Source organism: Sycon ciliatum, chromosome 8 (genome assembly GCF_964019385.1).
Source record: "Sycon ciliatum chromosome 8, ocSycCili1.1, whole genome shotgun sequence".
Taxonomy (NCBI): domain Eukaryota; kingdom Metazoa; phylum Porifera; class Calcarea; order Leucosolenida; family Sycettidae; genus Sycon; species Sycon ciliatum.
The window spans coordinates 11,879,356-11,893,051 of NC_088650.1; the positions used below are offsets into that span (position 1 = coordinate 11,879,356).

General features: G+C 46.6%; 1 protein-coding gene across 1 annotated transcript; it reads left to right on the top strand.

Annotated features, from left to right (window-relative positions):
• Positions 1 to 1,360: 1,360 nt before the first annotated feature.
• LOC135823432 (uncharacterized) lies at positions 1,361 to 13,047 on the top strand. The gene is made up of 5 exons (XM_065336285.1): positions 1,361 to 1,764; positions 4,478 to 5,301; positions 6,075 to 6,520; positions 9,552 to 9,705; positions 11,830 to 13,047. The coding sequence occupies exons 2-4, from the start codon at positions 4,524 to 4,526 to the stop codon at positions 9,669 to 9,671; spliced, it is 1,344 nt and encodes a 447-aa protein (XP_065192357.1). The 5' UTR covers positions 1,361 to 1,764; positions 4,478 to 4,523; the 3' UTR covers positions 9,672 to 9,705; positions 11,830 to 13,047.
• The last annotated feature ends 649 nt before the right edge of the window (positions 13,048 to 13,696 follow it).

Genomic DNA, 13,696 nt, shown 5'->3' on the forward strand with positions numbered 1-13,696 from the left:
ATCCAGCACCCTTGTTTATCCAGCAGAAAATGCCGTTGCAAAAGGTGCGCCGGATTAGAGAGGGACGACTGTACTACATTGTTTTTTGATTTTTCACGTTACTACTGTTGTGAACATAGAAATCCAGTGGAATGACCTGACCGCGGGGATGGCACCCTGGTCTTACTTACTTAGTTTGCACACGCACTGTGTGACACTTTAAACACATGGACCAGCACTGGTCACGGCTGCACGGCCAGCGCCTCGTCGCCGCTTGACTTTGCAGCGGATTTCAATGCCCGCTACAGCAGCATGCTGTATGTCTTGAAATTGCTATGTCACAAACAGCCCTCCTGAGTTATGACTATGCTGCCCTGGACGGCTCCAGGACTTGGCATGTGATTTGATATTAAAATTTAATAACTATCATAGGACTACCCAAAGGCAAATTGCCTATTGAGGGGTTTATCGCGTTGAATGGTTGTGGTATGACAAAGCAAAGAGGCAACCATTGTGTGTGTGTGGGGAGGGGGGGGGGGGAGTTTCGAACTATGCAGTCAAAGGATAATTGTATGAAATATGTATCATCTGTAGACGATAGATTACGAAGAAAATGTACGGGTCGGTACACACGGCCCAGGCTTGATCTGGCTGATCCAAGCCCTCTGAACCTCGTTCGGTATGTGCAAGAGTTCATCAACCATGGCTTTCGTTTCACCTCTTGTGTTCATTGCACCTCAAGTTCAAGACCTTGGCGCGGGCTTGGCGGAAAATGCTTAAAAAAACCCGGCAGAATTTGGTACTGGATCACATGATGTTAGTGCACAGTCTAGTTCTGGCCGGAGCAATCCGACCTCATAACTAAAGTAACGCTGTGCTCAAGTAATAAGTAACTTAGCAGAGTGTTTTGTGTGGTGTTTGTTGCCCCCGGCGCAATTTATTCATGCGCCGGTCGGATTTCTCTGGCCAGAGACTACTTTTCTGGTACATCATTTCCAGCATTATCCGCCCAAGCCTTATAATTATGTGAGTACAACACCTGGAAGTGCACTACCCGCCGACAGGTTACACACACTGTGACAGTAGATCTCCCAAAAAAAATGTGAGACCTGCTAGTAGACCTACTGTCTAGTACTACTTACTAGTACTAATAATAATAAGAAGAAGAAAGCAAATATGGGCGTGACGTCACAATCTGCATTCGAGTGCAAAAAAATCGCAAAAAGTAAACGAAATACTCGATCGTACATACATGTATCAGGGAGTCGTAAAATAATGGTATTTTACGACTCATCTGTGATCACTTGATGTAGACTACGTCTCGATCGAATAGTACGCGAGTGGCGAAAAATACTGTCAAAATACTATCGGATGCACTCCCAGAGTATCTTTCAATCCGAGTTTGGTTTGTTTCATACAGTCATCATGGTCATGTACAAATGTCAATGACATGATGTACTACGGTCTTGTTATTCCTGCGAGAGAGACTGCAGTCTGCACTGGTAGATCTCTAGACTCTACATAATAGTCTGCACTGGTAGATCTGTAGATCTGTAGACTCTACATAGGCCACAGGGTCATGCATGTAGTCGCTGTTTCCTTGCAATAAAGTCAGTACTCTCATCCTAGCTCTGGGCGTCATCAAGGTCCTATTGGCTATTGACGTATGTAGTGGAATCATGAGATGCTTCATTCCCGACCCAAGTCCTCACCACTCACCAAGACTGGACCAATTTGACTGACTAGTTTCTGTGCTGAACATCTCCCTCCAGCTATATCGCACAGGTGAGAAAGAAAAACTGGTACTTCAAGTTGCCACGCGGCACACCATTTTTTCATTGAAAACTGGCCGTGACTGGACTGTTTCAAGTGTTTGGCTAAGAAGCTCAGCTGCGCTTCCGCATACATGTACTAGCATTTAAAATTTACTGTCCAGGTGTGAACGACTGAGTGTGTTCGAGCGATTATTGAAAGGGGATGGTGAAGACTTTAAATTTCAGGGTCCGTATAGTTTGGGGCGCGGAGTCGGATCTTTGTCCGAGGAGGCTGCGGTCCATAGTTCGTCAGCCTGCCCAATCGAACATGTGCGAATTTGAGCGCGCAGTCATCCGGATCCAAGTGATGACGTCACAGCGTGTAGCCAGGTAGCCACACCATCTATTTCGTGTACAAAATGGCCATTGTTCGGAACGCGTTCGATTGGGGAAGCGTTTGTCGCAGCGTCTTCAGCCCAAGACCATTGGACTACGTACCCTGCGTATGTGGTTTTCAGCTTGGCAAATCTTGAGGTTATCCCGTCTTTTAGCCGTTTCCGAGTTGGACTTTTCCGGCCGCGCTGGCCTTTGCATGCATGCTAGCTGTACTGTAGACGTGTTGTCAGCAAACTCATCACACACAGAACATGACTACTCCCGCACTGCCGTGCTACGTTAGTCGTGTGGTAGATCAGCAAGAGTCGAGTAAAGAGACCAGTCAAGAAACGGACTTGTCATGTACTGCACTGGTATCAGTCGTATGTACAGTCAGGGAAGGTGCGTTTCTCCTTGCCGGTGGTTATGCTTTGAGAAAGATTTTTTTAGTTTTCCACATGGAATAGCCCAGATTCATTTATGAGTCCACAACCGTGACAAGTGACGAAACAATAAACAGCTCGTGCCCATGGTTCAAAGAGATTGCACTGTTCTGCAATCGTGCAGCGTCCGAAATATGCCAAGTTCACACCAAATTAAATCCGGCAATATATGGCAGGCCACTAGAGTCGGTATTGAACAACATTTAGAGCACTCGCATCACTCTTCTCCATTTTGATGACTCTGCTCTCCAGAGATCTTATAATTGTATAAGCATCATCTGCAATAGCTGCTGGTTCGTCATCAGTCACAAACACGGCAGCGCTCACTCTTGACCGGCCTGTGTGGCCATATCTTGAAATTTTCTTCAGCAGAATACCGAAGTTCTCAGCCCCAGACCGAACTCATGAAGGTCAGCCTCCATCCTCACTCTCACCTGGAGTTACGTCTTCGGGGTCGCTTGCACCAACTACTATCGATCGCCAAATCATTTGAAATAGCATTGACACTAGTATTGCGTTGAAACACTCCTTTATTGCGTTGAAGCACTACTTTTGACCTAGCTGCACGCTATGACGTTGCAGAGGCCGCATGACGTCATGGCGCAGCCCCCCCCCCCCCTCTGAAACTCAGTTTTTCAAACGGAAATATCTCAAGAACGCTTTGTCGGAGACACATGGGACCAACACCATTCGACTCAGCGCCCCAAACTCTACGGACGCTGAAATTTAAAATTTTCACCGGACTTCCCCTTTAATTTAAAGAGGAAGTACACCCTAAAATCAAATTTCCACCAGTTGTAGGCTTCGGGTTGCTGATTCGAATGGTCTTGGTCCGAGGAAGCTGAGACGCTCCCTTCCTCCTTTATTCCCAATCAAACTCGCCACTTCCACCGAAACTGGGTGACTGCGCCCTATTAGATGGGAATTTGTATGCACAATGTCACTAATAGCGCCATTTCGTTTTAATAAAAAAAACCTAATCAATATAGCTTTTCGGCTGTTTCCTTTTCATGTATATAATCTTCTCCTTCTTTTACCATGGTTGGCTATCACCCACATCTTGCCGTTTTGGCTGCCATCGGAAGCCATAAGATGTTGAATAAATAAATATATAAATAAAAATAAAAGCACGGATGACCGCGATTGGCCCATATGTTGTAGTCTTTTGGACGCTGAGTCGACTGGTTTTGGTCGTACACCAGTTACCTGGTCACAGTGCCTGCAGACTGCAACTTTAACACCAAGGTTCAACTAAAGGGTTCAAAGGTTCAACTCCAGTGAATGACAGGAACGAGCCCAAACAGGCTGTAAGTTGACGGTGACCATGTGACAGATGTACGCATGAGCACATGACCGCTTACTCAACCGTGTTGGATTGGGAATAAGGGCTGAACGCTGCATCTCAGTATTTTCGGACCAAAACCAAAAGACCTGTAACGCTTGTACAGTAGATTATAAGTATACTGTAGTGTGTGCCTCGGGTGTCTTCCAGCAGACTTACGTCGGGTGTCTTCCAGCAGAGTTACGGAGCTGCGAGTTTGAATCCACTCGCCTGAAAAATAGGAGAATGTTTCAATCATTCGCCTCCCGGCTCCCACCTGAAGGCTGTAAGGGCCCCGGTCTGGCATGCAGCTGAGAGTGGTGGAACCGCTCTAGCGACAGTTCCGAAATGTAAACACCTAATAATATACAACTGCGGGAACTGCGGAATTTACACTTCTGTGGACACTCAAATCTGTTGCCCCCCCCCCCCTCCCCCACCCTCAATTTTCTACAGCGATACATAATACTTCCGCGACTCTGTTTCAGCACACAATGAGTGATCTACAGTGTACCGTGTACAAGGAGTGATGTTGATTTGATGTTGTTTATTGAGTTGTGTTGACCAGTCACTGTTCTGTTTTGCGCTATTGTTATGTGCTGTAGGAGGTGGTGGAGATCAGTCTTGCTGAAGAGAATACACCAACACAGCATGTTTGCTTCAAAGTTACGTGGCAATCTCAAGAGTGTCGGTTACTTTGTTCAGCATGGCTATGGTGTGAGCACAGTAGCCTCGTCACAACTCAATGTTCCTGGCAAGTTGATATCCACTCCGGCATCACCACACTCCATTCCAGGTGTGAGGTATCAGTCAATTCGGCCTGGCAATCATGGCACTAGTGTACAAGATGCCCTTAACGCTAGTGATTCAATCTACGATAGAATTAACAAGACACGTACATTTCAAGCTATTGATTTGGAATCTCAATGTGCTCTGATTCAACGACATGTAACTGAACTACGAAGTCCAAGTTTCGTTAGGAATATCCTACATGCTTGTGCTCTGATCACGGAGGAGAACTCTGACGTGACCAAGCTGGCAGTATCTGCACTGCATCAACTAGCCAGTCTGCGTACTGACCTCTGGCAAGACTACAAGAATCAAGAGCGCCTGAGATGGGCATTGCACTGGGCAGCAAAGTGTCGCTGTACAAGTCCAGTGTTCAGGAAGCTACTTCAGCAGCAGCTTGATGTCCTGTGCCTTGATCAATGCAGAGGTGTTGACCATTGTGCCCATGCACTGTTCATGTTGAATTCACCAGACCGTTGCCTGGCGCAAAACTTGCTGAATCGCTATTTGACCATACACAGTACAGGTGATCCAAAGTATCGTCATACTCAAGTACTCTCACTACTTCTCTACTGTACACTGTGTGGTGTAGAGTGCAGTGCCTTGCTGAAGCTGATCAGTGTTGATCAACTGATACAGAGTAAGTCTATTCTCTGAGTAATGTTTGTTGCATAGAGACTGTAGTGTCTGTTGTTGGTTGTGGTGTTTCTAAACACATGTAGTGCCGTGAAAGAACACTGCAATACAAATGAACAGCGATACTCTTTTATTTCTCACCTCACTGTTCAAGTACATTTAAAGCTATATTTTTGATTTAACAGATATGGTGTCTATGGTTCAAGCTACACTGTATCCAGTACAGACATGTGTACTTTCACTTGCGTGTCATAGAAATGTTTGATCCATAGTCATGACCACTGAGGAGATGGGGGTAAATAGGTATGGTTTAAGCTACACTGTATCCAGTACAGACATGTGTACTTTCACTTGGATGTCATAGAAATGTTTGATCCATAGTCATGACCACTGACAGGATGGGGGGGGGGGGGGGGGGGGTAAATAGGTATGTTTGATGGAATTCAGAGACTAAAGGCCTATTGTGTACTTTGGCTTGATGTTTTAGTAAGTTGATGTGAAAGTCAGTGATGATTGTCTTCAGATGTTACCTTTCTGTTCATAGTCATGTCGCTACAAGTCAATCTCATATAATTACAGTGGTGTGTATGTGGTGGTCTGTATCTGTCTGTGTGTGTGTGTGTGTGTGTGTGCTTGCGTGCGTGCGTGTGTGTGTGTCTGTGGCTGTGTAGGTGTTTGGGTGTGTCTGTGTCTGTCAATCTAGGCGTCTGTCCCTCTGTCCATCATATTACCTTTTTTCTCTCTCTCTCTATTTTTGAATCGTTTGTATTTTAACAGAATGCGATGGCACACACCTACAACTGCTACTTTTGCACAACACTCTCCCGGTTACTGCTAATCAACGACAACAGATAATTGACAAGTGTTCAGTGAGGTTCCAGGATAATGTACCAAGTCCGCACACAGGTCGAATGTATGATATGCTGTCATACTTCATTGGCCTAAAGTACACCACTGGCATGTCACAGGTTGATGGTGTGGACGTTAATGCATTGTGCATATACAACCAAGACCATGAACCAGTGGAGACTGGCGCGTATCCAGCTAATGTATACAATGGTGTATCAGTAGATATGACTGCAGCTAAGCGTCATGGTTTCAGTGTTGTGGCCTGCCTGGGTGTGAAGGATACACAACTACTACGTCATCCAGTTCATGTTCCCATTGGTTATCATGTTCTGCAAGCATCGGCACTGAAGTGGCAAGGATGCTACTGCATTCCGGTGAGTATCAACTTCAAGTAGGAATATGTCACGGATGGGTGTAATTTGAGACCAAGGGGTCGTCGCAAAAGTTGTTTGGTCGTCCCTGAAACGAACATCGTTCAGTTCGCACGCGGAATCCCTCCCCTCCCTCTGAAATGAACGCAGCTTGCTATGCTGGACGACGAAAATCTCATGAATGTACTTTTTGAAGTACAATCATGTATATGTACAGTGTTAGTTGACTTGCAATTTTGGATCACACCCCCCACCCCCACCCCCTCCACCCCCCACCCCCCTCCACCCCCCTCCACCCCCTCCACCCCGCCCCCACCCCCTCCCCAATGAATGATGTTCGTTTCAGGGACGACGAAAAACGTTTGCGACGACCCCCAAGTTGCCTGCAATCCCATCCTGCTCGTTCCAGTTGCCACAAGAGAGAACTACTCGGGCGCGAGGCAATGCCTTACCCTATCTTGATCTGAGTCTTTCAGGAGATTGAACCCAAAGTCCTCCTGTTCTGGAAAAGAATGAATTCGTCTCTGATGGTATTCTGCACATGCGAATTAGACGGGTAATAATAATGGGCCTTGGCGTACATGCAAAAAGCAGCACAACAGGAAATAGTGTACAAAAGAGGGTAGGATGGCAATTGCAGCGAGATGTTCCACTATTCTGCACATGCGAATTAGACGGGTAATAATAATGGGCCTTGGCGTACATGCAAAAAGCAGCACAACAGGAAATAGTGTACAAAAGAGGGTAGGATGGCAATTGCAGCGAGATGTTCCACTTTTGGCAGAGATGCATTCAGCTGAAAAGAATCACTTGCAAGTGTGTTTACGTATATAATAACACATGGTACGGAGGGCATTATGGCTGATTTATGCCCTAGTGCGTAGCCCGAGGTCGTGCACCGTAGCCCAAGGGCCGCAGGCCCGCGGGCTACGGTGCACGACCGAGGGCTACGCACTAGGGCATACAATCAGCCATAAGGGCCCGGTCACACATGCACTCGAAAGTAGCGTATACGCTGAAGCGAGGTCGCAGGAGCGAAAAATGGCATGGCAACGGCGAAAAGCGGAACTTCCGCTTCAGCGAAAACTCCAATCCGCTTCCGCCAAAATTTTCGAAGCGAGACTGTCGCTTCTGCGGATTCGCTTCAGCGGAAATACCATGATCTGCTGTATATGGACTTGCTACGAGAAATTTGTATGCGTATGATGTCCATGCAGCTAAAATGCGTGCAAGATAGTCATTGACCTCGTCTATTCTCCGTACCGTATGCACCACAGTCTCATTTTCCGCCAAAGTAGGAGTTGTGCCCTGTTTGTATGTGTGACCACACACACGTGGTTTCGCTGGAGCGACACCAGGCTCGCTGCCGCCGAACCTCGTCGCCGAAGCGAATCCCAGTGCATGTGTGACCGGGCCCTAATGCACGACGCACCATGTGTTTATTATAGTTCATACATGCCACGTGCCTAGTTGTAGACACATAAGGTAAACATGGTCAATACAAGGGAGGAGGAAGGTTCCAATCAGCTGTCATATGAATGAAGGGTCGAACAAGATCGGAAGGAGCTTTCTCCGTGGAATGATAGAACGTTTTGTGTCAGATTTACTTGCAGTTCCAGGAATATGCCTTTGCATTTTGGTGTTAGTGTTGCCTATTGGGCGGTGCGGAAGTTAGCTGATTCGCTGCTGCTTTGGAGTTAACGTTGGATGCAAACATCCTTGACCAAATGGCACTAGTAATTAGACTAGTTATGAGAGTACATTGTAAGTGTTCTTATTCGGAACAATGATACTTTTTCACATACATCTGAGATTGTGTTCACATTGCTTTCAGTTTACTTGAGGTCCATATGTACACTGGACATGTAGCTAGGTACATTTGAAGTACATGTACATGTAGATGTAACTGTATATTTTGTAGGAGTTCGAGATACAATTATTCTGATCTATTCCAGATAGGTAACTTTGTGATGCATGTTCACCTGTCGACTTGTTCGTCTCAATTGACTTGAATTTAGTAATGCATTGCAATGACATGCTGTGTGCTATTGTCACGTTGTTATAAATTACTTCTCCTATGTCGACATTGCCAGTAAAATAGAATTGTTTTGGATGGTGCACGTAAGTAGTTTCGTTTTGTGTGGTGTGTGCGAGTGCATGTGGTGTCCTTAGGAATGGTCCCGTGCGTTCTATGTGCGCTGGAGTACTGCCAATTATGTGCCAGGTCACTGCCCAAAAGGCATGGCTTGGTGCATATTTGGCAGTGCACCAGCGTACGTAGTACGCCTGGGGTCATTCCTAATGGGCATGGGTACGCCGTACCCGGGCATTATCGTCTGATAATGCCCTAGTACGGTGGTGCTCTGATTGGCCAAATGCTAGCAACGACCTGACAACAGGCACGTGACATGTATGAAGATAGCTTACAACATATACCAACGTGAAATGCATGACAGTTGATGCGTACACATGACAATTGTACTCTGCTATCAGTGTACTACTGTACTATCAGTGTACTGTAGTACACTGATAGCACTGTAGTACACTGATAGTACTGTACTATCAGTGTACTACAGTACTATCAGTCTATTGCACATGCGACGTCATCATTATGTGATTTGTTTTCAATCCTCCGCCATGGCAAATTGTGTTTTGTTCGCCCGTAAAAGAGGCTTTTACTACTACTAAAAAAAAAAAACAAAAAAAAAACTGTACTATCAGTGTACAGTACTATCAGGGTACAGTACTCCATTTCCAGGCAGATAGCTGTTTTGACCTTCTTAGGTCTCATCAGCGGAGCTAAGAGTGACTAGCTGAGCCGATCAGAATGAAATCTACTGAACGACGAAGCATTTCATAAACCGGCTCAAAGCATCAAAGTCAGAGTGCTTGTGTGTGTGTGTGTGTGTGTGTGTGTGTGTGTGTGCGTGTGTGTGCGTGTGTGTGTGTGCGTGTGCGTGTGTGTACATGTGTGTATGTGTGTGTACGTGTGTGCATGCACACCATATATGCGTATATCATTGTTTCTGCACAGATGATCCTTGAGCACGGGGCAGCAAAGACCCAGAAAAGCAGCCAATTTGTTCCTGATCTTATGATCAATTATCCCGATCACATTCCAGTATTCAAACATCTACTAGCACCCAAGCAGTGATGGTCACTGGCAGTCATGTCTTACTCCTACTTTAGTAAGGGCCTGCCCGTATCTTTCAACTGATCAATGAGTGTATTTCTAAGCGTTCGATCGGTCCCTCGGTTGCTATGGTAGCTAAGCCTGCCCTGCGCATGTGGTAGTTTGTCTCCAGCATCTGCAGTGTTCTCTCTCTCTCTCTCTCTCTCTCTCTCTCTCTCTCTCTCTCTCTCTCTCTCTCTCTCTCTCTCTCTCTCTCTCTCTCTTATGCCTGATTCACACTAGGCCGATTTTTGGACCGACACGAAACTCTGAAAATCAGCTGGCGTGGACGGTGTTGTCGTACAAGTTTCCGACAAATCTGCGGCGAGTTTCTGGTCGTACGTGTTTTCGGCCAAGTATCGACTGGTCGATATACCGGCCGATTTTAGTGCTTGCACGGGGTGTAGCCGGCCTCCAACCAATTCCTTACGGCTTTTCCCCATGACAGCAGAGACCGAGAACTGGCTGCACTGGATCGTGACTAGACGCTAGCCATTTCACGCTGTTCGCCATGTGGCTCGTGTCAAAACTATCCCTTTTTCACTGGCGTGTACTCCGGTCTAGCGGCGCTGTGTACGTCGTGTACGTGTGTGCACAGACAGGCTTGCAACTATATGTAGTGCAAGCGAGATTGCCCACCGTTGCGTGTGAACAGCTAGTCCGACTCATCCGACGCAGTCGGCCGATTTCTGGTCGGAGTCGGTGTTGGAGCATCTGTCTAATGTTGACCAGGCATTACAATCGTATCTCTCTCTCTCTCTCTCTCTCTTTATACGGTCCGTCTGGGACCGGTGGACACTTTGACTTTGAAATGTCTGTAACTCTGGATCACATACATTTCAATAGGGAACAGCCAGAGATCTGGCATGTCACTTCACTATTTCCACAAGAAATGGCAAAATAGTGGTAATATTTCCACTAAAAGGGTGCCGGGTATACCGAGGTGCTCGAAACTTCGGCTAAGCAAGATAAGCGCGGGGTAGAGGGGACGGTTTCAAATAGGACACAGGTTGCAAACCGGAACGGACTCAATATTCACTTTCTCTCTTGGTATTTTGATTAGAAAACATATGTCACAGTGAGACTACGATGTGTTATACTCCGAGCCAAAATTTCATGGTTCTGCGATGACCAGAAGTGCCATATCAAGCAGGTGAGTTTTTGACGTGTTGCTTCGCACTGCGACTTGAGTTTTACGACTTTCGAAAAATCAACTTCTTGTCGCAGGTAAACAGCGGCTCGCCTCTCGCCAATAAAGCACCGCATACCAATCAAAACTAATGGAAGCACACACAAGGCTTATTGTTACTCTGTACTGGCCGTCGTGGAGCGATAGCAATTACCTAATTTCAGACCCAGAGTGAATTTGACGTGCACTCTAAAACGTGTCCGGTTTGGAGCCACCTCTGATTTGAACTTTTTTGAAGCGAAAAATTGGGCAACTTGGAGGCAATGGGTCAACACAAAGGAGTGGCTCAGTTCGATTGACTCTGGCCCGAGAGCAAACTTCAAGATGCCAGTTTCCTTCCACAAACATATTTCGAGTGAAAAATCAACGCTGATGATCGGTTTGGGTCTATACGAATTTGGCTGTCAAAGCGTCCCGGTATCCCGGTATCCCGGTATCCCCTCTACATGACTACTGTAATTTCACAAATTTTCGGTGTACTTTTGTCTTCGGTACTTTCGGTGCGTCTGTCTCATACCTGAAATTTCAATACACCGAACAAACACTAACACACATAATCCAATCGGGAACTGCTTCTCTGTACCTAAAATGTCTGTTCACCTAACCTGGCCATTTGCCCTCATACCGAAAATATTGAGCACCTAAGGGGCCGTCCGTAATTATCGAATGTTTTTCGCCAAACTGCAGCCACGAGGCGCCCATTCACTTTGTACAGGCGAGCTGTGACTGCGTTTTTCGCTTTTCAGCGACCGGAACTGAACTCCCTTCTACTACCACCCTCGATATCCCGGCCAAATAGGGATAGTTGGTAGGTATGCAATTGTGGAATTGATATTTTCTTCTTAACTGAGGTAGAGTTTCATACCACCGGCAATTACCTATATCTTTCTTTCCTGATTCAATCTTTCTGTGCTTTGTGCGCTGTGTTCTCTGATATATCTTGTTTTGCAGTGGCGTCTCTGTACAGTCTGGAAGTCGCCAGCAAGCGCGTCATTGTTGCAGCGTCAGCCGTCTTGAGCTTGAGCAAGGGCAATGGTCGACAAAGCTGTATTCAGACTCTCTCTCTCTCTCTCTCTCTCTCTCTCTCACACACACACACACACACACACGCACACACACACACACACACACACACACACACACACACACACACACACACACACACACACACACACACACACACACACACACACACTCATCAGCCACTCTCTGCTCTGATCTGAGGGCGGCACTGTGCCTCGCAAATGTCAACCGGAGCTTGCGTGGAATGCAGCGTGGCTCGCGTGTGTTCCTGTCAGCTTTACATCTGCTTGTCTCATCGTTTTGTCTTTCACCAAAATTAATGCCCTTGCCCATCGTCGCACCAGCTCCAGCTATTGTTCCGATACCACGACTCGTGATGTATGTTACTGTTACCGGTGCATCCAGCACTCCAAGCCTGCCGTCTTTGAGTGAGCAGCACTGGTGCCAAGCAGCTCTGGTGCGTGCTAACGCCTAAGGGTATACCTGCAAGTCAGAGCACTGCCGGTCAAGACTCTGCTTGCTTTGCCCGTGCACAGCGTGTGCCATCGATCAGAAGACCCTCTGGAATGAAGGCTTCCGGACGGTTTCAAAATAGGGCCGCTCTTGGCTAGGATCCCTGTTCACAAGTGGCATGGTCACAGGAAAATGAAAAATGAAGGTATCGGTGCAATAAAAGCCGCTCTTGAATCGAAGACTGATTCCTGCATAATAGAGTGAGTACTCTAGTGTGTGTGGTATACACCAGAAACGCTCTGAACTTCTACTTGTCTTGGCCTGTTCGTGGCCTGAATGTATGTATGAAGCAGGTATCTGCACCGTGCTTTTCCACGGTGTCTCGCACTTGAATTCATTTTTTACCCCTTTTGGCAGGCTGTTGCTGGATAATGTATTAATAATTACGTATGCGTGCACATGCATGCTCGATAGCCATGCTAGTTCCTAACTTTTACATGAGTGTACATGACATTGTACACTCTAGCTGCTTGCTTAGTCAAGCATGCGCTGTACACGCTATGGCATGTACATGTACTGAACTTCTTTCATGCATTTGAGTGTCTAGTATTGCATTGCAATAGGCCTCCGCATTGCTTTTCTTTCATATCTTCGTGTGCATGTATATGTATATGGACCGTTGCTCTGCTGTTGTCAAGGAAACTGCGTGTGCCCAGTTGGCGTGGCAATGTCCGCGATGCTTGGCTGCCTGACAGCAGGTGTAACGGGGTTGAATCTGGGTGTGAGGCCAGTTCTCATGGCACTAACATGCTGTGTCCGTCCCCCATGCCCTCTGGAGTTCCAGCGATGAGTACCACTGAAGTCCAATTTCCTATAGGTGATACGCCAGGTAGGATGGTAGGGTGGGGATGGTGGCTTTCCACCTTCTGAACCTAACTATGACCAAATTTTTCTCAATTCTTTCGCAAAAAAGACGTGCTCTGCTAGTTTCTGACCCTTTACTTTAGTAAAGGCTTCACTTACACCACAAGCAGTCACGCATACACATCTCAGTGCTATCTGCTCCACACGCAGCCTGCTGTTGTGGGTTCAATATCTATGATCAGATCTAGAACTATCATGCTATCTTAATCCGGACCTGATCTCTGGATACATTCATATCATGTACGATGGCTGGTAGCAGGTATCTGGTTACATGCATAGCCCCAAGCATGTGAATGATGCATGCCACCAGGGAGCCCTACCCAACACATACCGGCATGTGTAGGGCTCCCTGTATGCCACACACCTGTTTTAGGTGATCTTGACCTGATCGTTTTCATACAATCGTGCTAAGCACAAT

Coding starts and splice junctions, on each gene's coding strand:
- LOC135823432 (XM_065336285.1), top strand. CDS start 4,524: ATGTTTGCTTCAAAGTTACGTGGCAATCTCAAGAGTGTCGGTTACTTT. Junction 5,302..6,074: donor TGTTGATCAACTGATACAGA/GTAAGTCTATTC, acceptor GTATTTTAACAG/AATGCGATGGCACACACCTA. Junction 6,521..9,551: donor AAGGATGCTACTGCATTCCG/GTGAGTATCAAC, acceptor GTTTCTGCACAG/ATGATCCTTGAGCACGGGGC.